Source organism: Microtus oregoni, unplaced genomic scaffold, assembly GCF_018167655.1.
Source record: "Microtus oregoni isolate MIOR12 unplaced genomic scaffold, Mior012 000077F_ref0000221, whole genome shotgun sequence".
Taxonomy (NCBI): Eukaryota; Metazoa; Chordata; class Mammalia; order Rodentia; family Cricetidae; genus Microtus; species Microtus oregoni.
Window position 1 is genome coordinate 4,995,287 of NW_024544029.1, and position 21,572 is coordinate 5,016,858.

The window sequence follows — 21,572 nt, forward strand, 5'->3', positions numbered from 1 at the left end:
TACCACTCAGTGGCCAGAAAAGCATTTTAGAGGTCTGGCAGGGACCTTCGGGATCAGTCAGGGACTCATGGACAGCTAACTCTCTACACTAGGCCCAGAGAAAGCAGGAGACAAAAGCCATTTTTTTGCAGCCCACATTCGTAGAGAACAAATCTCAACGGCCTCCTCTATAATCCCCTGGAGATTATGTCCATCCCGAGAGGAGGGGAGGCAAAGCAGGTTAACACACCACTAGGCCTTTCTGGGGTCACTTTGCCAGGCAGGGGTAGTTTAAAGTTGAACCAGCAAGGCCAGAGCTGCCCCTGCCCCACCTTCTTGCCCCAGCCACCCCTCTTCATCACACCAGTTTCCACCCACCCTCCCCCTGGTGAAGGACCCAAGGCTCCTTGAGTTTCCCAGACTGCTGTGGGTGCCCGGCTAGGTAGGAACAATATTAAAGTCCAATCTGGCAGTAAGTCCGACCCGGCAGTGGCACCCCCACCCCAGGTTGATCTGTTCCAAGGAACCCTGGGGGTTGGGGGTGAGGGACAGCAGCCTGGGATTGGTTTTGGCCTCAGGGCCTGGGTTCTAGTTTGGTCGAACTCCCTCAACACAAAAATAAACAGGCAGAGAGGCTATCTGGACATGTTCCCAAACTCCTGTAGTTCCCTGAACCCCAAATATTTAAAGAGGCACACCCCAAGAAACCAGGCCTCAGCTCTGCCTTGGTGGCTGGCTCAGGTTGCCTTGACAGACCCTGCCAAAGGAACCCTTCCCAACTCTGGCACCCCCTTCTCCAACCTAAAGGCCAGCACCGGCCAAGATAGTCCATCTGGCTGTGCCCCCAGTCCAGCCCTTTCTGGGCCCAGGCCGGGCGGACTTCACTCACCTCTTCACAGGGCGATCCAGAAATCCTCATCCGAGAACATGGCCAGAGCCCGGGCCGCTTCCCGACCTCCAACCGCCAGAGCGATCACAGCCGCCCCCCACTCGGGGGGGCTTAAGGGGGCCAAGAACGGTAAATCCAGGTCGGAGTGGCCACCCTTTCCCCGGGAAGGAAAAAAAAAAAAAAAAGCAAGAAGCCAAAAGGGGTTCTCTGCCTCGGGTTCCAGCAGTTTAGGTTTCCATGGACAGCCCCAGGGCGGCGAATCCCGAGCGGACACAAAGAGAGCACCGGTGGCTTTGATCTTGGGCGAGCAGGCTCCGCATCAGCGTCGCCGGGCGGCCTCCCAGTCCTAGGGCCCGGCCAGCGCCCCGGCCGCCCGCGCCGGGCTCGGGCGGAACGTCGAGGCTCTCCAGATGGAACGTCGAGGCGCCTCCCCAGCAGCCCGGAAGGAATGCCGCGCCGCGCCGCGCGCCGGGCCCGGATGGAACGTGAGCCCCTCGCAGCCGCGCCGAGCCCCTCTCCCCGCCCGGCCGGCGCCCCGGGGCCGCGCGAGCTACGGCGACGCGGAGCCGGCGGGGCCGAACCTGACACACACCCAGCGCAGGGCTCCTCGACCCCGAGCGTCCCCCCTCGGCGGCTTCGAGCCCCCCACCTTCTGCTCCCCCCCGGGGAAGGGAGGAGGGTTGGTGGGCGAGGAAGAGGAAGGGGCGGGCGGTGCGAGCCCTCTGCCCGCTCCCCTCCGGCCGCTCCAGGCCCAGCGTTCGCCTCCCTTCCCCTCTGGCCTCGGGAGCTGCCCCGCCCCCGGCCTGGCCGGCTGTAGTCCGCAGCACCCCCTAGACCCCCGGCAGGCTATGATCGCGGGGGGTCTAGAGGTGCATGGTCCAGCCCCGGCTCCCGGCGCCGGGGGGTCAGGAAACTGAGCGGAAAGTGGGGAACGAGGCAGCCATTTGCAACCGGAGAGGAAAGTAGTGCAGCGCGGCGCCGCTCCGCCTCCCCCCCTCCGCCTCCTGCTCGGCCGGTAGGGTGGTTCCTGCGAAGAGCCTGTTTCCTCGCCAGAGATCTGAGCAGCGGTCGTAGAGACTCGAGGAGCGTCCGGAGCGAGGTCCAGGGGGTGCCTTTTGCCTGGGGAACCCCACTCAAGAAGGGGAGAAAGGAGAAGAGGAGGCCCTATTTTGTGTTGGAGCGGGGCGGCGGAGGGGTACAACCCTCTCGGAGGAAAGGCTGTGACTCTGCAGTTCTACGCACACGCTCCGGGATCCTTCCGCCGCAGGTTAACCCCTACTGCGCCAGGCTGGCCGCCGGGCAGACACGTGGGAATTAAGCCCCCCACTTCTTCGCCGCGGCTCAGGAACTGCCTCCTTTACCTCCTGGGTGGTGAAATTAGGAGTTTAGCCACTTCTTAATTCTGTTTCCTAAAGTCATTGGCCCTTGAAACTCCTTGTTTTGGCTGGGGACAATCTTTGCCATGGGGTGGGGGGGCATGGAAAAAGAGCCTCGAGATTGGTCGCTGCTCTGCATCCTGGGAACTGGAGTCCGCAAATGGAGAAAGTGAGGCACGGCGCCTGGCGCTGCAAAGGGTGGGTTCTTGCCACGTTCGGGGGCCGGAAGAGAGCTGGACGAGTCTCAGGTCTTCTAACTCCAAGACCCTTTCGTGCCGAAGGACTGTCGGTGTTCTCACGATCCCCAAAACATCTATCTAGAGTATCCCATCCCGTATTTAATTTTTCCCGAAAATCTTCTGAACCTGCCTCTCTCTCTCTCTTCTTTAAAAAAAAAAAAAAAAAGCTAAATACCCTACTAGTTGGCTGGAATTTTGTTAATCTGGATAAGACCTTGGCAAGCGCTCGCACCCCAAGTCTGAATGATAGGGAAAATAGAATTACTTTTTCTGCATAGACTATACATGGAGTAAGCAGGTTGAGACAAATTAACTGTTTACTTGATACTTTATATCGTCTTAGCTTTTCTCACTAGCATTGGGGAATTTTCTCCATATTACAGATGAAAAGACTGAGGCTAAACTAAAGGAAATCAAGGAATCACCCTAAGAAATTAACCCATAATTCAAACCAAAGACAACGTTTTCCCCGTAGATTAAAAAAAAAAAATTTAAGGGCCTGAGGATGAGATGGCCTGAGGGGTAAACGGAAGACCTGGTTCAACCCCTGAGGCCCACCTAGTGAAGGAGAGAACTGAGAACAAGTTGTCCTCTGACCTCCACACACCCATTGTGCCCACACACACACAAACAATAATAAATCGGTGTAATTTTGAAAAGTTTTTTTTTTAAAGAGGAAAAAGTAGAAAGAAGCTGGCAAATTAGGTCTGAGGCAACGTTTGTGGGAAAAGCAGAGAATGATTCATTCTGATGGAAATGCGCTGTATCCACAGGAATATAGCCATTAGATACATGTAGCTATTGAGTACTTTGAAATGTTGGTAGGTGGTGCAACTCAGCAACTTAATTATAACTATGTTAAACTTAGTCACGTGTGACCTTCCATGTTGGTTAGTGCTGATCTGGCCATGGCCGTAGGAGGGATCAGTAGCAGACACATCCTGCTATCCATACATTGGCACCATGATTTGTAGTCTCAACACTGAACCACTAAACCCCATTTCAGCAATTTTTTTAAGAAGAAACTTCTAAATGATCCCAAGCTATAGAAGAACAAGTTTAACTAGGAATTGAAAACTAGAAGGCACCTCTCTGCTGCCTGTACCCAAAAAGGAAAAGCAGACCCTCACTAGAAGATACTAGTACTGACTGGTTAATCTATGATGCACTATCCTGAACATTGTGTATATTACCTCAATTCTCACATTTTTGTTTTAAGACAAGGTCGTATTATGTAACCCTGACCCACCTGGACTCTGCCATGTAGACGAGACTATCCCACCTGGAATCTGCCATGTAGACAAGGCTATCCTCTAACTCAATCCATGTTGTTTCTGCCTCCTGAGCGCTGGAATTAAAGACATGTGCTACACCTGGCCCCTCATTTCTCACTTTAATCCTCTGAAACAGACTCAAAACTTTTAGTTAGATGTGTATTTGTATGTATCCTTGTGAGTTTGTGTACTACATAAATGCATGAGCCTCCAGAGGCCAGAAGAGGGCATTGGAGCCCCTAGAACTGTAGTTACAGGTGCTTGGGAGCCACTATGTGGGGCTGGGAACCAAACCTCAGTCCTCTGCAAAAGCATTAAGCACCATTAACCACTGAGCTCCAAGGTTTTTTTTCTTTTCTTTTTTCTTTTATTTACACGTACATGTACCTGAGGTTAGGGCCACCCCTTGAAGCTGGAATTACAAGCAGTTGTAAACTGCCTAATGTGGGTGCTGGGAATTGAACTTGGGTCCATTTGTAAGACAAATACGTGTTCTTAACCACTGAAGCATCTCTCCACCCCCAAGGCTTCTTTTTAATATAAAGTCTTACCCTGAGTTTGGCACTGCAGTCCTATAATCCAGTAATGTGAAGGCCAGAGTTAAATGGGCTCTGGAGGTAAAGTAGTTTGCTACCAAGCCTGTTTGATCCCCAGGACAGTGGATGGAGAGCATTAATTCCTGAAAGTTGCTCTCTGATCTCCACAATGCACCACAGCATGTTTTACACACAGACACACACAATCCTATCAAAAGGACAACAAAGGCCGGGCAGTGGTGGTGCACGCCTTTAATCCCAGCACTCGGGAGGCAGAGGCAGGCGGATCTCTGTGAGTTCGAGACCAGCCTGGTCTACAAGAGCTAGTTCCAGGACAGGCTCCAAAACCACAGAGAAACCCTGTCTCGAAAAACCAAAAAAAAAAAAAAAAAAGAAAAAAAAAGGACAACAAAAACATTTTTTTTTTGTTTTTTTTGTTTTTCGAGACAAGGTTTCTCTGTGGTTTTGGAGCCTGTCCTGGAACTAGCTCTTGTAGACCAGGCTGGTCTCGAACTCACAAGAGATCTGCCTGCCTCTGCCTCCCGAGTGCTGGGATTAAAGGCGTGCACCACCACCGCCTGGCCCAAAAACAAATTTTTAAAAAAATAGCAGGCTTGGTGGCACCGATCTGTAATTCCAGCTACTGGGAGGATTAACAGCACTGACAGGGTCAACGCCTGCCTAGGCGATTTAGGGAGACCCTATTTCAGTATATTCAGAGGCTGAATGATTGTTCAGCGGTTAAAAACACACACTGCTTGATCTTCCAGCTGACCTAGATTTGGTTCCCAGAACCTTCTTGGAGGCTCACAACCATCCATAACTCCATTTCCAAGAGATCTGATGCCCTCTTCTGGCCTCAGAAGGCATAATACGTGAGTGGTGCACAGGTGTACATGTAGACAAAACACCCATACGGTAAAAATAAATCTTTTTTGTTGTTTTTTTGGTTGTTTTTATTTGTTTTTTCAAAACATGGTTTCTCTGTGTAGCCCTGGCTGTCCTAGAACTCACTCTGTAGACCAGACTGGCCTCAGAGATCTACCTGCTTCTACCTCCCAAATGCTGTAATTAAAGGCATGCACCACCACCACCCAGCTAAAAATAAATATTTTAAAAAAAAAAACTTAAAAAGAACTCGCTAGAGGGCTAACTGGCCCAATGAATAAAAGACACTTTTTGCCATACCTGAAGATCTGAGATCGATCCCCAGGACACATTGTAGAAGAGAATCAACTCTTGCAGGTTGCCTTCTAACCTCCACTTAAACGCTATCGTATGCCCCCACACATAATATTTTTTTTAATATTTTTATGCTTTATTTAACTTTATTTTATGTGCATTGGTGTGAAGGTGTCAGATCCCCTTCAACTGGATCTTCAGACAGTTGTGAGCTGCCATGTGGGTGCTGGGAATTGAACCCGGGTCCTCTGGAAGAGCAGTCAGTGCTCTTAACCACTGAGCCATATCTCCAGCCCCACACATAATATTTTTTTTTTTTTTTATTTATTTATTAAGTATACAGGCCAGAAGAGGGCACCAGATCTCATTACAGGTGGTTGTGAGCCACCATGTGGTTACTGGGAATTGAACTCAGGACCTTTGGAAGAGCAGGCAGTGCTCTTAACCACTGAGCCATCTCTCCAGCCCCACACATAATATTTTTAAAATACTTTTAATCCCAGCACTCGGGAGGCAGAGGCAGGCGGATCTCCATGAGTTCGAGGCCAGCCTGGTCTACAAGAGCTAGTTCCAGGACAAGAACCAAAAAGCTACAGAGAAACCCTGTCTCAAAAATAAATTAGTATTTTAAATACTAATTTTTTTAAAAAAGGAATATCTGGGTAGTGCCAGTACACACCTTTAATCCCAGCACTCCGGAGGAAAAGGCAGGCAGATATCTGAGTTCGAGATCTGGTCTACAGAATGAATGAGTTCCAGAAGAGTCAGGGCTACACAGAGAAACCCTGTCTCAACAACAAAAGGGACTGGAGCTATAGCTGGGTGGCAGAGTATTTGGCTGATGTGTGAAATCTTGATATACAGCCCAGGATGCCCCCCTCCTCCTTCCTCAGCCATCAAAATGATGATAGGAGGCATACCACCACACCTGAAGCCAACTTAACCCTACTTCACAAATGGGAAACTCAGGCTGACTGGGTACTTCAGCTTTCCCCACTTAGCAGAGGTCATTGCCTTCTGTTACACTATGGTGCCTCTTAGGTAACCGTTACAACTCCCCTTGAGGTGAATTTGTGGGGGGTGGGTGAGGAGTCAAGAAAAACAGAGGCAGGGGCTGGAAAGACAGCTCAGCTTATGCAGGACCATGTCCAGATTCCAGTACCCATGTTCAGAAACTCACCACTGCTGGGAACTACAGTTCCAAGGAATCGGATGCTGCTGCCTCCTCAGGTCCCTGCACTCACGTGTACACCCCCACACACAATTTTAACAGTAGAGTAGAAAAGGTCCACCCCTTACTAGCTGAAATATCCATCCTACTGCAACAGTTAATCAGACTGGACAGAAACAAATCCTTGACACCTAAAATATATAGCACAATTCCAAAGGTGTGCAAGGCACAAAAAGATAACCAAATGGATAAAAGAAAAAGACAAAAAAAAAAAAGCACTATATTGAAAGGGACAAGGGACATGAGGGATGGCAGAACTAATGTCCACCAAAAACACTATTTCTTGCTTTTCTCAATTCACATACTTCTAGCCTCTGCCTCTACTCTCCTTGACATCATTAGAAATGAGGGGCTTCCTTCCTCCATGCTGAGATGTAGCCATTCTCAAGGTCCCAGGACAACAGCTCGTCAGCATAGGGCAGCTAGTCACTAGGGGCAGTAGGTCTGCAGTTAGGGGGATCTTCAGCACCCACAAACTTTGGGAGATGGGTGGGACAGCCCGATAGAACTTGGTGAAGTAGAGAAAACAAACAAACAGCAAAATAAGTGAAAAGGGCAAGTAGTTAAAGCTGAGGGTAGTGGTCCTTAGTGAGGAGTAAGACAAGATTTCCTACTGTCCACTCCTCGGCGCTCCCCAGACACAGAAGTCGACAACAAAAGATTTCTCAGTTTATTTGCAAATACACATTGTCAGCCCAGGAACCAGCTCTACTTCAGAACTGCCAAGCAACAAATGCCCTTACCCAACCAACACCCAAAACCTACCCAGGAGGGTGGGACCTGGATAACCAGTGCCCAAGACTCATATCCCAACTGTGCAGATTGTAAAAGTTCATTTAGAAAAACAAGGAGTTAGAAGCCAGTGACCATGAGACATCTTGCCCCTTTGTAAACATTAACATCCAGGCTACCAGAACCTGGGATGAGTGTGCAAAGATGAGGGTACCATACTGTGTGCCCAGAGGGCCAGGGACATAGTTGGCAACCATACCAGTTAAGTCCTGAGGGTCTGCCCCCCACTGCAGGCTGGAAAATGCCTGCAGCAGAAACAAGGCAGGTATTCCGTGCCAAGAGCTCACATAAGATAGCATCGGCGGTCTGGTCCATAAGAATTCTCCACACGGGCAATTTCCTGGATGACTTTGATGAAAATGTCTTGAGTTAGCTACAAGGAATAAGCAGATTCAGTCAGTTGGTTGGGTGCCAATACTACCCAGCCCTGAGGCAAACACACCACTCCCTCACCATCCCCACCACCAAGCAGTGTGTAAGGAAAGACACTGTCAACCATGTTACCAAGCTAGTCTTTAGGTTAGGCACCTGATTCTCTCTAGCAGACGACTCCACAAACGTTGCACCCCAGGACTCTGCTAGCTTCTTCCCTTCAATTGCCTGCACCTCTCTAGAAGCAAATGTGGGACATAAAGATGGAAGGCTGATAATGTCCGCGAGCTCTCTGAGAATTCTTTAAGACTTAGATTTCCTCTGATGTTTCACACCCCTCCCCCAAGGTCTGATGAGAGCAAGGTGAGAGAAAATACATGTAAACAAAAGCATGATGGGTAAAATAAGACTGAAGCTGGAAATATGAATTATTGCTGTATGATAAATAACCATGAAGGTAATGGTGAAAAGGGGAAAATGGCTAGGCGTGGGAAGCCACCCTAATAACTTCAGCCGGCACTATCAGAAAGGCAAGAGGCCAGGGAGCTCAAGGACAGCCTGGGCTACACGGTGAGAATCCTGTCTCAGAGTCAAGGAAGGACTACAGCTTGACTGATCTCTAGTACAGCTCTCTTTCCTGTGCCGTGAGCATCAGAGACTTACACACCTGTCTGGAGAGAGGTCTGCCTTGTTCCCCACAAGCACCACCGGCAGCCTGTGATGAAGCAGCAGTTACTACTAGATCACAATCAGAGCCCCTTCCCATTCTCTACGGACCCCAACTACTCCAACGACAGCAAAGCTGGATGATTCCCCAAATAAGTCAGGCATGACCTATGTCCAGTCTCTTCGGAATTCACACTTTTGCCTTCTTCCACACCCTCATGCCCACACTCTACTTCCTAGGGCCACTTACCGAGTTTTACCATGGCCTTCATGTAGCTTTTGGTACAGGCTCTTAATGATTTGGAAGCTTCAAACATAAGAAATAGAGCAATAATCTTAGGTCTAGGATAACTGCTGAGCCCTGCCAAGCCCCACTCAGAATCTTAGTCACATACCTATGCAGAGAGGTGACAGAATACACAAGTACATAACCGTGAACCCCAATGATGAACGAGTAGGGCAGAATGCTGTACTCATCCTAACAAGAAACAGAAACGTGAGTATTTGGGGCCACACCATTCAAATAGCATAAACTGGTGAAATACCACACAAGTGAGCCTCCCTGGGATATTTCTTATTCCCATTAAACAAGTATGTAGTTTCTCCAATGAGCCTTGCACACTGTTAAAAGCTAAAATGTTTTTCTTTCCATACTACATCACACACGAACCACACAGACCACAAGACTACATAGGGCTGAACTGCAATATTTGGGCACCCTACCCAACTTGTACCTGCCCTGCTGTGTCCACTAGATGTAGGTGAAACTCATCTTTGCCAAGAGTCACTGTCTTGCTGTAAGCTGGAAAAACAAAGAGGAAAACGTATTTACTGTGAGGTGCTTTATAGGGCCAGTGACGTGTCTTCCTTTATATTCCTGACCCTGGCAGTGACAGAGACAGACTAGTTCCAGGGAACTCTCCAGAAAACTGGAGAGACACGCTAGGGTTCTTGCTGTCCTCATCTCTAGTACACCATAGATTCTACACTATTCTGGGCTAGAACCTTGCAGAACTCTCTAGACCACAGGTTCTCAATCTGTGGGTCACAATCTTTTGGAGATCAAGTATCACATATCCTGCATATCAGATATTAACAATTCAGTTAAGAAATAGCCGCGAAATAATTTTATGGTTGGGGGAATCATCCCAACATAAACTGTATTAAAGGTTCACAGCATTAGGAAGGCTAAAAGCATTGCTGTCTAGACACGCACAGAACAGGGTTCCCAGAACTGATTAACACAAATAAATCAGCCCCTTGGTAACAAAGAAATCTCAAATTATGGAGCTGGAAAAGGCACCCAATCTATCTAGGTTCATCCCTTTCACACTAAAGAACACTACTCACTATTCTCCACTGTAGGATCGTAGCCTTCCAGGAACTCGCCTTCCACAAATTGATGTGCCAAAGATGTCTTCCCTTTAAGGACCAGAGATTGTTGTAATACAATCATCCATCCATATTTACACTTTTGTCCTTTCGGACTGTGACCAGGACCAAAACGCACCACAAATCAGCATCCCAGTCAGTGAGAGACCCCAACCAATGCTTCCCCTTGGCCTATTATTACCAACATCCTAACGCGTTGGTTCCGCAGCAGTTTGATTATTGGGAGCATTCAGCAGCGCCGCAGGAAGCCTTTCCGTGCCCCACCCCACCTCACCCTTTGGAAGATCCAGGACTCCCCAGTATCTAGTGCACCAGCCCAAGGACACTTGCAAGTGTAGATCTCCACCAAGCTTTCAGATGCTGATCCCACCCCTGCTCCCAGAGTAATGCGGGGACCACTGATGCAACCACAGCCCCGTCCACTTTAACCCTTGAGCGCTCCTCTTCCAGCATCCCTCCACCCTTCCATTGCCTAGCAGTAAAACTGACTTCTTCCCAGGCCACATTGGCTCCTCGTGTCACGTTCCCGCGACAGCGCGCCTCTTCTGGCCACAAAGCAACGGTGCGCTGGTGATCTCCGGAGGGCGGAGACTCACCTACGGAGCGGTACCCAAGGATGGCCACCTTCCTATAGCGCACCAGCGGCATGACAGGACGCCGCCCGGAGGGACTCCTAAGAGCGCGGGCCGAGAGAGCCCGAACACCGGCCGGGGTTCAGGCGGCGGTGGAGCCCGGGAAGGACAGCAGCTCACCGAAGCTACGCCCGGCAAGCGGAAGGAAAACCAAAACAAGCCGCGCGCCCCGAGCAGCCCACGTGATCACAACACAGCGGCTCTACGCAAGGGAGCCGGGCAGCGGGGGCTGGGGAGGGGCGGAATACCCGGCCGGGCGGCTCCAGGCTCCGCCTCCTAGATTGCTCCCCATTGGTCCATTAGAATGAAGGAGGGCGGAGTCGCCCACAAGGAGGGACCGGTGGGCCTCACGTGGAGCGGGAGCTTTGGGAGCTGCACATGCGTAGACCTAAGCCTGTTCATTCATAAAGAAAGAGAAAGAAACTCGGGGTCCTAGAGGTACTTGCCCATTTGCAGTCTAGCCAAAGAGGCTGTGAATGTAGATGGGAAAACACCTGTTGTGAAAACATAAAAGGAAAATGAAAATACCTGGTGTGGTTGACTGGAGTGTTGGTCTCACCTTGTAACCCTGACTGGCCTGCAACTCTCTATATAGATCATGCTGGCTTCAAACTCACAAGAGATTCAATTGCCTCTGTTTCCCCAGTACCGATTAAAGGATTGCACCGCTACACGTAGCTTTGGACAGGAGGTTGTATTGAAAAGATTCTACGCCTCTGAAACTGGCAATGGTGACACATGCCTATAATCCCACTACTCAGGAGGCAGAGGCCTCGGGTCCTACTCTATAGAGTGAGTTCCGGAACAGCCAGAGCTACACAAAGAAAGCTTCTTCGTGGGGAGGGGAAAAGAAGATTCTGGGCCTCCGTTTTCTAAGGTCTCTAGCAACCTTGGGTTAGGGGAATAAACATAATAAACAGAATTCCAGTATATCCCTGCTTTCCCCAGCATTCAGGCTGGACTTTTTGTTGGTAGTTTTTGGTCTTCTAGGATATAATCACAGGCCTGGAGTTCTTTTTCTTGGGGAAATTGCTTCAGCGTGTGATTGTGCAGTCTGAGGTTTCGTTATTATAATCAGGGCATTCATTTATTGAAAATTTTGAATTGTTTTTGTTTTTCAAGACAAGGTTTCACTGTGTAGCCTTGACTGTCCCTCTGTAGACTAAGCTGGCTTTGAACTCAAGAGATCCACCTGCCTCTGCCTCCTGAATGCTGGGATTAAAGGCCTGTGTCACTACCGCCGGGCTCAACAAATATTTTTTTGATTTCTGAACTTGAGAGGTTGAGGCAGGAAGACGCTGTGAGTTTAAGACCAGTCTGGGCTAAACAATTATCAAGCCACCCAAGACTCATACGTAAGACCTTGTCAAAAAAAAAAAAAAAAGTCAGGCTTGGTGGCCTAGGCCTATAATCACAGGATTTATGAGGTGAAGGCAGGAAGGTCAGGAGTTCAAACTCATTATGGCCTTAGCTACATAGTGAGTTTGAACCCAAGAGCCTTGTCATAAAAAACAAAAAAAGTCTACTGAGAAGCCGGGCGATGGTGGCGCACGCCTTTAATCCCAGCACTCGGGAGGCAGAGGCAGGTGGATCTCTGTGAGTTCGAGACCAGCCTGGTCTACAGAGCTAGTTCCAGGACAGGCTCCAAAGCCACAGAGAAACCCTGTCTTGAAAAACCAAAAAAAAAAAAAAAAAAAAAAAAAGTCTACTGAGCATATTTTACACATGCTGGACCAGACGCTGTCCCAGGTTTGCTGAAAGAGATAGGCATCTCTGTTTTCCTGGCATTTAAATTTATTCACAGAGGTTGGAATTGTAATTCAGTGGCATACATGAGGCCTGCCTTGTATTCAACCCCCAGAACATACGTGTGCACATGAGTGCACATGTGCACACACACACAAAGTGGGGTGGGGTGGGTACTGGAGAGATGGCTCGCCGGGCGGTGGTGGCGCACGCCTTTAAGCCCAGCACTCAGGAGGCAGAGGCAGGTGGATCTCTGTGAGTTCGAGACCAGCCTGGTCTACAGAGCTAGTTCCAGGACAGGCTCCAAAGCCACAGAGAAACCCTGTCTCGAAAAACAAACAAACAAAAAAAAGCGAGAGAGAGAGAGAGAGAGAGAGAGAGATGGCTCAGCAGTTAAGAGCACTGGCTTCTCTTCCAGAAGTCCCAGGTTCAATTCACAACACCCTCATGGCAGCTCACAACTGGCTTCCTTTCGTTTCCTGACTACTGTGAAGAAATTCCTCCATCACATGTTCCTACTGTCAATGAGACACTTCACAGCGTGCAAGAGAACCAAGTGACCAGAGACCTACCCTAAAGAATTTAGAGTCAAGGGCTGGAGAGATGGCTTAGAGTTTAAGAGCGCTGCCTCCTCTTCCAAAAGTCCTGAGTTCAATTCCCAGCAACCACATGGAGGCTCACAACCATCTGTAATGGGGTCTGGTGCCCTCTTCTGGCCTGCAGACATACACACAGACAGAATATTGTATACATAATAAATAAATATTTTTTATTTTTTTTATTTGTTTATTTATTATGTATACAATATTCTGTCTGTGTGTATACCTGCAAACCAGAAGAGGGCACCGGACCTCATTACAGATGGTTGTAAGCCACCATGTGGTTGCTGGGAATTGAACCCAGGACCTCTGGAAGAGCAGTCGGTGCTCTTAACCTCTGAGTCATCTCTCCAGCCCAATAAATATTTTTTTAAAAAAAAGAATTTAGAGCCAAAAGAGATCTCTCTCTCCGTGAGGTAGTTTTTCTTGGGTATTTGGTCACAGCGATACAAAATTCTGACTAATGCAATGTTTTATAGGGCTTCTTTGTTTTCCACAGCTAAGAGTACAACTGTCTTGAGGCTGGAGAGATGGCTTACCAGTTAAGAGCACTGGCTGCTCTTCCAGAGGATCCAAGTTCAATTCCCAGCACTCACATGGCAGCTCACAACTGTCTGTAACTCCAGTTCTAGGGGACCCTACACCCTCACACAGACATGCACACAGGCAAAACACCAATGTACATAAAATAAAAATAAATTATTAAAAATAAAAAGAGTTCACTGTCTTGCTGATGTTTGATAAGCGTCATTATCATCATAAACAACACTGGGATGCCTTTAATCCCAGCACTCGGGAGGCAGAGGCAGGCGGATCTCTGTCAGTTTGAGACCAGCCTGGTCTACAAGAGCTAGTTCCAGGACAGGCTCCAAAGCCACAGAGATACCCTGTCTCGAAAAACAAAACAAAACAACAACAAAAAAAAACAATAAACAACACTGGGTATGGTGGTGCATGCCTTTAATCACAGACAGCACTCAGGAGGAAGAGCAGGCAGATCTCTGTGAGTTCGAAGCCAGAGATCCCTACAGAGGGACAGCCAAGGCTATACAGAGAAACCCTGTCTCAAAAAGGCAATAATAAATAATAATAAACATCAATACTTAATAGCTATGGCTTAAAACAACTTGGGACTGGGGAATATTTTTATTTGTTTTTTTTGTTTGTTTGTTTGTTTGTTTTGTTTTTAAGACAAGGTCTCTCTACTTAGCTCTGGTTGTCCTGAAACTCACTCTGTAGACCAGGCTGGCCTTGAACTCAGAGGTCCACTTGCCTCTACCTCCTGACCCCTGGGACAAAGGTGTGTGCCCCCAAGCTGGGTTTGGTTTTTGTTGTTTTTTGTTTGAGGCAACATGTCACTGTGTAGCACTGGCTGGCCTAGAGCACTCTTTGTCATAGATCCTAATCTTGAACCCTGAGGGATGCAGTTGCCTCAGCCTTCTAAGTACTGGCTCAGAAAAACAATGTATCTTTCTTAGGGATCTGTGGGTTGAATTAGCCATTCTCTTGTTTCCAGTCCTGTCTTTGCTAATGGGGCTGAAGTCTCAATGGAAGTAGAAAGTCCAGAAGGCTCTTGAGCCTTGGGCCTGGGTGCTGACTATTGGCTGAGTCAGACTCTCTGTCTCTATCCCCCCACCCCCAACCCCACCATGTGTGTCTTTCATCAGTGAGTGATCCAGTCAGAACTGAACTTCAGGCTGAACTCTTGCCTTTTTCTGAAGTCTCTTGGGCTTTGCATCCCGGAGTCAGTTCATCCAATAACATTACTTCTTCCACACGTTATTACTCTGAAAGGGGTACAGATCCCCCAGATTCCAGTCGTGAGATAGATGAATTGTTGATAAGAGCAGAGGAGTATTTGTGGCAATTCTTTCTATTTATTTTGTTTTATGTGTGTGTGTATTTTCCTGCATGTATGTATGTATGTGCACCACATGCTCGTGTAATGCCTGTGGGTATCAGATGAAGGCATCGCCATCCCGGGGACTGGAGTTACAGACAGTTATGAACCTCTAGGTGGGTGCTGGGGAATGAATCCAGTTCCCAGCAAGTGCTCTTAATCACTGAGCCATCTCTCTTCTAGCTCCTAGGGCAGTTTTCCCACTCACAATAGATTATGTTGGTCATGGCAGCTGGAGTTCTCCACTTAGCCAGGCAAGCATCCTTCTACATCTGTAACTGAGTCCTACAGCTCTACCGTCCCCACCGACCCACTCTTGAGCATCCCGTTTCATAGCAGACAACACAACAAGGTCATCTGGGTCAATTATGGAAACCTCCAAGCTGAGTATCTAACCTACAGCCACTTGAACTTGCCGGTATCTAGTTTATTGTAGTTACTTGAGTGTTAAGAACCTACTTGAGATTGAGGACATAGCTCAATAGGAAAGCACCTGTGAGAAAACACAAGGCCTGGGACACAATTTAATAATAATAATTATAAAAAACTTACATGGATACAATTCCAGAAAACACAGCTCTCACACTTTAGACAAACCTCACAACAAAGCTGAAGAAAGTGGCATTAAGATGACCTGGCACCTCTATAGTTCTTGACTTTTTTCTGATGTCATCTCATGGCCTCACAATCAGGTCACCTTCAGGCATCACATTTAAGTTCTAATATTTTGTGTTGATACTTAAAAGCAATATTTTCATGTTAAAAAGTTCAAATGAAACTGTAATTTTTTTGTTTTGCTGTTTTCAAGACAGTTTCTCTGTGTAGCGCTGAATGTCCTGGAACTTTCTGTTTATATGGTTTTTTTTATTATTTATTGTGTATACAGTATTCTGCCTGCATGTACACCGGCAGGCCAAAAGAAGGCATCAGATCTCATTACAGATGGTTGTGAGCCACCATGTGGTTGCTGGGAATTGAACTCAGGACCTTTGTCAGTGATCTTAACCTCTGAGCCATTTCTCCAGCCCCTGGAACTTTCTTTGTAGACCATGCTAGCCTTGGACTCACAGAGATCTGCCTGCCTCTGCCTCCTGAGTGCTAGGATTAAAGATGTGTGCCACCACTGCCCGGCAGGTGATTCTTATCAATTTACTCATTCATGGTTTTTTTTCTTTAATTTTTTGGGGGAGGGCAGTAAGAAGACCCAGCAGTTAAATCTGCATACTGCTCTTCCTGACTCATGTCAAGCTTCTTATGGAATCAGCCCTGTGCCTCCAGCTCCAGGGCGTCAGATGCCGACTCTGCCCTTCGTGGTACCCACTCATGGCATACACACATATGAGGGACACAAATATATTCATGTAACTAAAGTGAAATTAAACATTGGCCGGATACGGTGGCACATGCCTTTAGCACCATCACTCAGGTGACAGGCTATGTGAGTTTGAAGCCAGCTTGGTGTACATATTGAGTTCCAGGATAGCCAGGGCTACATAGAGAGAGACCCTGTCTCAAACAAAACAAAACAAGACCCCCCCCAAAGATAAATAGACAAAAGTGTGTGTGTGTGCATGCGTGTGTGTTCACAGGAGTAAACATGTGTATGTAGAGGTCAAATCTTGGATGTCATTTCTCAGGAATTGTCTACCTTGGGTTTTGTTTTGCGTATTATTATCATTATTATTATTATTTTATGTGTACAATGTTGGAGAATAGCACACATGTGAAGAAGGTCAAAGAACAACTTTGTGGGGTCGGTTTTCTCCTAACACCTTTATGTGGCTTCCCAGCTCAGGCTGCCAGACTTTCAAGGCAAACCCTTTACCCATTGAGCTATCTCACCAGCCCCACCGTGTTTCTTTCAGACGCGGTCTCTCACTGGGACCGTGGATTTACAAGGCTGGGTTGTCTGCCAATGAACCCCAGGACTCTTCCTGCTTGTTCCATTGCTGGGACTCCAAGAGCAGGATTCCACATGCAGTTTTTGACCTGGCACTGGGGACCAAATTCAGGGGCTCATATTTGCATCTCTAGCATGCTACCAAACCACCTTCCCAGCCCTGTCATTTTATTTTGATTGTATTTTAGTTTGTTTGTGTGTTTGTTTTTGAGACAGGTCTCTTGTTACCTAAGATGGCCTAAAATTTGCTGCGAAATTGAGAAACTGGCTTTAAACTCTGGGTCCTATTGCCTCCACCTACGAAGTGCTAGTATTACATGTGTATACTTGGGTCTCATTTACTTACACGTAAACATATACGTATATTTGTATACATATTAATAGTGATGGTGGTCGTCCTGGGAATTGTATGCAGGGCCCACATATTCTTTTTTTTTAAATATTTATTTATTATGGACACACTATTCTGTTTGCATATATGTCTGTAGGACAGAAAAGGACACCAGACCTCATTACAGATGGTTGTGAGCCACCATGTGGTTGCTGGGAATCGAACTCGAGTCCTTTGGAAGAGCACGCAATGCTCTTAACCACTGAGCCATCTCTCCAGCCCCCAGGGCCCACATATTCTAGGCAAGCTCTATACTACTGAGTCTGAGCTATGTCCCTATCTGGTTTCCAAATGTATGTTTTGTAGGGCTGGCTGACATGGCTCCTCACTTAAACGTACTTCCTTGTCTTCCTGAGGACTCTGGTTCAGCTCCTAGCACCCACATGGCCATGGCAGCTCACAACCATCTATAACTCCAGTTCCATGGAATCTGATGCTCTTTTTGGGCCCCTGCTCACTCTAGGCACCCACATGGTGCACATACATGCATGCAGGCAAAGCAGTCATACGCCTAAAATACAAATAATAAATCTTTAGATTTATATTTTAAGTCAGAGTCTTCCTAAGTTACCCAGGCTAGTCTTAAATTAAAGGCCCAAGGTCTGATCCTACCACTCCCTGCAAGCTAAAACTTAATCGTATTCATTTACCTACTCAAATAACTCCATCTCCAAAGTCTCCGGAGTATGGTGGCAGACGCCTATAATCTCAGCTGTTGGGTTAGTTGGGTCAGGAGTATCTCATTGGTACTCAAGTGGAGTCAGGTGCTCAGGGCTGGCTAGGCAAGGCAGCAAGACTTTCAACATAACCAGAAAGGGGGCGTGGCATAAAATATCCTTTGTACAGTATAAAACCTATCAATGTTCACAGGGCCTGATCGTCATGGCAGGGAGAGTCCCTGTATCGGACCTCTTCTTATGTGTTAATTCTCCTTGTTTAATTTTCCAACCTTGTCCAGCACTTCATGATGGCCTCTGACACCCCAGGCAAAGTGATTTCCTTAAGAACACATTTATTATCTGACTAATAAGAAACTCTTAAGAGTACATATAAAACTCTATTGGTTTTCAGACGTAGAATCACCGTCCCATGAAAAACAATCAGTTTTAAAGTGACTACGGGAGAGATGGCTCAGAAGTTAAGAGCACGGGCTGCTCTTCCAGAGGACCCAGGTTCAATTCCCAATACCCACATGGCAGCTCACAACCGTCTGTAACTCCAGTTCCAGGGGATCCAACACGCTCACACAGACAAATGTGGACTTAAAATAAAGTAAGAATGACTACCTCGGGCATGGTACTTCTGCTCTCCAAGACACTTCCAACAATTTCCCGGACTTAGCCCATGCTAATTTCTGTCTCCGAAAGAAACAGAAATGTACTACCTCTCATCCTGCCAGACGAGGGCCTTCATACCTGGACAGCTTGGTTACTGAAAACCAAACTCCATTCTTCCTCTACACACTCAAAAGCTCCATCCTCACCATTTTCTAAAAGGAGAGAGAACGGGAGGGTGTGTGTGAGCCTCAGACTCACCGAGTTTCCTAGAGCGGTGCAAGGGAAAAGTACGTAGGAGGCGTGGCCTTTTAGTTTAAAAGAAAAAGAGATCCATAATACCCACCCTCAAAGATTTTAGGTAATCTTAAATTGGGCGTGGTGGTGCACACTTTTAATCCCAGCAGAGGCAGGAGGATATATCTGAGTTCAAGGCCAGGCTGGTCTACACGGCCAGTTCTAGGGCAGCCAAGACGGCTTACTGAGAGCCCGTCTTTAAAAAACCCAATCTAGGACCACAACAACGGAGGGACGTGTATGGTGAAAATGAGATTACCGTCAGCTGCTGCAGCTGCTGGGGGCTAAAGCAGCTGTTCCCTGGGCAGCTGCAGCGTTCAGCCCAGGCCTGGCTGTGAGGTGGCAGCTCTGTCTTAGCCTGTGGACATCAACTCCTAGTTAAGCCAAAGCTCTCCCCATAGGACCACTTGAAAGCCAACAGAGAAAGAGTTCTAAAGAGTTTTATTTAGTGGCCGTACTTGGGTTATAGGACCCAAAGGAGATAGGTTTAGAGACAGTTTGGACTTGGGTTTCCAAAGAAGCAAAGCCAAGACTAGAGATATAATAGAAAGCTGTCCTGTCCCAGCCCACTGCTGTCCTGTCCCAGCCCACCCTGCCGTCCCGTCCCAACCCACCCTGTGTCCTGTCCTAGCCCACCCTGCCGTCCCGTCCCAACCCACCCTGCCGTCACGTTCGTGGAGCATGCTGCATGAGCATGAGGATACTTCCTACTCACAGCTGAAGCTGCAGCAAGGAAACTCAGTTGCTCAGACAAGAGACTCCATCTAGAGATAAAGACCACCCCGAAGCCCTGTCCACTGCTAGTCTCCATTTTATTTTATTTTTTTAATATTTATTTGTTTATTATGTATAAATATTCTGTCTGTGTGTATGCCCGCAGGTCGGAAGAGGGCACTAGACCTCATTACAGATGGTTGTGAACCACCATGTGGTTGCTGGGAATTGAACTCAGGACCTTTGGAAGAGCAGGCAATGCTCTTAACCTCTGAGCCATCTCTCCAGCCCCCTTTATTTTATTTTTTTTGGTGTGTGGGTGTTTGCTTACACGCATGTCTGTGTGCCCTTTGTCTGGTGGAAGTGGGGACCAGATGTCAGATCCCCTAGAACTAGACTTGCAGGTAATTGTGAGGCACCCAGCTGGGTCCTTTACAAAAGCAACACATTCTGTTAGCCACTGAGCCGCCTCTCCTATCCTCAGTTTCCCTTTTAAAACACAAATTCATGGGGGCTGGAGAGATGGCTCAGTGGTTAAGAGCATTGCCTGCTCTTCCAGAGGTCCTGAGTTCAATCCCAGCAACCACATGGTGGCTCACAACCATCTGTAATGAGGTCTGGTGCCCTCTTCTGTCCTGCAGGCAGACACACAGACAGAATATTGTATACATAATAAATAAATAAATATTTAAAAAAAAAACCACAAATTCAGGCAGGTGTGGTGGCACCCATCTTTAATCCTAGCATTCAGGTGGCTGAAGGTGGGTGGATCTTGTGAGTTCCAGGACGGTCTGGACTACTTAGAGAGACTGTGTCTCAAAAAGCAAGTGAACAAGCCAACTGGCATCCAAATAAAAGGAAAAAGAAAAATATACAAGTTTAATTACTCGCTTCTAATTTTTCAATTACTTTTCATCTTCAGCTCAAATTCCAAATCTGTTTGTTTGCTTGTTTTTATTGTTGTTTTTGTTTTTTGAGACAGTGTTTCTCTGTGTAGCCCAGGCTGTCCTGGAACTCACTCTGTAGACCAGGCTGGCCTTAAATTTAGAGATTCATCTGCCTCTGCCTTCCAAGTGCTGGGATTAAGGACATGTGCCACCATAGCTAGTTTATGGTCTTTTTCTCAATAAACAGCTGCCTCAGTTTCTCCACTTGAGAAGAAAGTTTTATTAGAAAAATAAAGTACAGGGCTAGAGAGATGGCTCAGAGGTTAAGACTACTGACTGCTCTTCAGAATGGTCCTAAGTTCAATTCCCAGCAACCCCACATGGTGGCTCACAACCATCTGTAATGAGATATAATGCCCTCTTCTGGCCTGCAGGTGTATATGCAGGCAGAATACGGTATACATAATAAATAATAAAGAAAACATTAAAAAAAAAAGAAAGTACAGTCCACAAAAGCATAGTTATGGATCCATCCAAGTTTCTTAATCAGAAATACTCTTTTTCTTTTTCCTTTTTTCATTCTTTTATCATTTTTGGTTTTTTTTGTTTTTTCTGTTTTTTTAATATTTATTTATTTATTATGTATACAATATTCTGTCTGTGTGTATGTCTGCAGGCCAGAAGAGGGCACCAGACCTTATTATAGATGGTTGTGAGCCACCATGTGGTTGCTGGGAATTGAACTCAGGACCTTTGGAAGAGCAGGCAATGCTCTTAACCGCTGAGCCATCTCTCCAACCCTGTTCTGTTTTTTTAAGAGATGATAAGTTTCAGGGCTGGAGAGAAGGCCCAGTGGTTAAGAGCCCTGGCTGATCTTTCAGAGGACCTAAGTTCCCAGCACCGACGTGAGAGCTCACACCTGACTGTAACTCCAGTTCTGGGGCTTCTGACACAGACATACATGCAGACAGACTACCAATGCACATAAAATAAAAATAAATTCCCAGCACTCGGGAGGCAGAGGCAGGCAGATCTCTGTGAGTTCGAGACCAGCCTGGTCTACAGAGCTAGCTCCAGGACAGGCTCCAAATAAATAAATAAATACATACATAAATAAAAGAAAAATAAATTATGTATAAAAAAAGATAGATGATGACTTTTTTTTTTCTTTTTTTTTTTTGGTTTTTCAAGTCAGGGTTTCTCTATGGTTTTGGAGCCTGTCCTAGAACTAGCTCTTGTAGACCAGGCTGGTCTCGAACTCACAGAGATCTGCCTGCCTCTGCCTCCCGAGTGCTGGGATTAAA

General features: G+C 47.2%; 2 protein-coding genes across 13 annotated transcripts in view; both read right to left on the minus strand.

The window, feature by feature from the left end:
* The window catches only part of Kmt2d (lysine methyltransferase 2D), a 38,052-nt gene extending 36,955 nt beyond the window's left edge, over window positions 1-1,097 (minus strand). For all 10 annotated transcript variants that reach the window (XM_041642591.1, XM_041642589.1, XM_041642586.1 and 7 more), the window contains exon 1: window positions 869-1,097. The gene's annotated coding sequence lies outside the window, so the exon portion shown is untranslated. The remainder of the gene's footprint in view (window positions 1-868) is intronic.
* A 6,273-nt stretch (window positions 1,098-7,370) lies between these two features.
* Rhebl1 (RHEB like 1) lies at window positions 7,371-10,760 on the minus strand. Of its 3 annotated transcripts, XM_041642693.1 has the most exons (8): window positions 10,525-10,760; window positions 9,887-9,958; window positions 9,271-9,338; window positions 8,932-9,014; window positions 8,787-8,843; window positions 8,538-8,585; window positions 8,027-8,108; window positions 7,371-7,871 (listed from the first exon to the last, which is right to left on the minus strand). In XM_041642693.1, the coding sequence occupies exons 1-8, from the start codon at window positions 10,574-10,576 to the stop codon at window positions 7,782-7,784; spliced, it is 552 nt and encodes a 183-aa protein (XP_041498627.1). In that variant the 5' UTR covers window positions 10,577-10,760; the 3' UTR covers window positions 7,371-7,781. The 3 variants fall into 3 exon arrangements, with proteins under 3 accessions (XP_041498627.1, XP_041498629.1, XP_041498628.1); XM_041642695.1 differs by lacking the exon at window positions 9,887-9,958; XM_041642694.1 differs by lacking the exon at window positions 8,538-8,585.
* Window positions 10,761-21,572: the final 10,812 nt, after the last annotated feature.

Excerpts from the sequence above, each read along its gene's own strand:
- Rhebl1 (XM_041642693.1), bottom strand. The coding sequence starts at position 10,576 with ATGCCGCTGGTGCGCTATAGGAAGGTGGCCATCCTTGGGTACCGCTCC. Across the intron at positions 9,015-9,270 it reads TAGTGGACACAGCAGGGCAG|GATGAGTACAGCATTCTGCC; the intron begins GTACAAGTTGGG and ends GTTTCTTGTTAG. Across the intron at positions 7,872-8,026 it reads CGTCTGCTAGAGAGAATCAG|CTAACTCAAGACATTTTCAT; the intron begins GTGCCTAACCTA and ends TATTCCTTGTAG.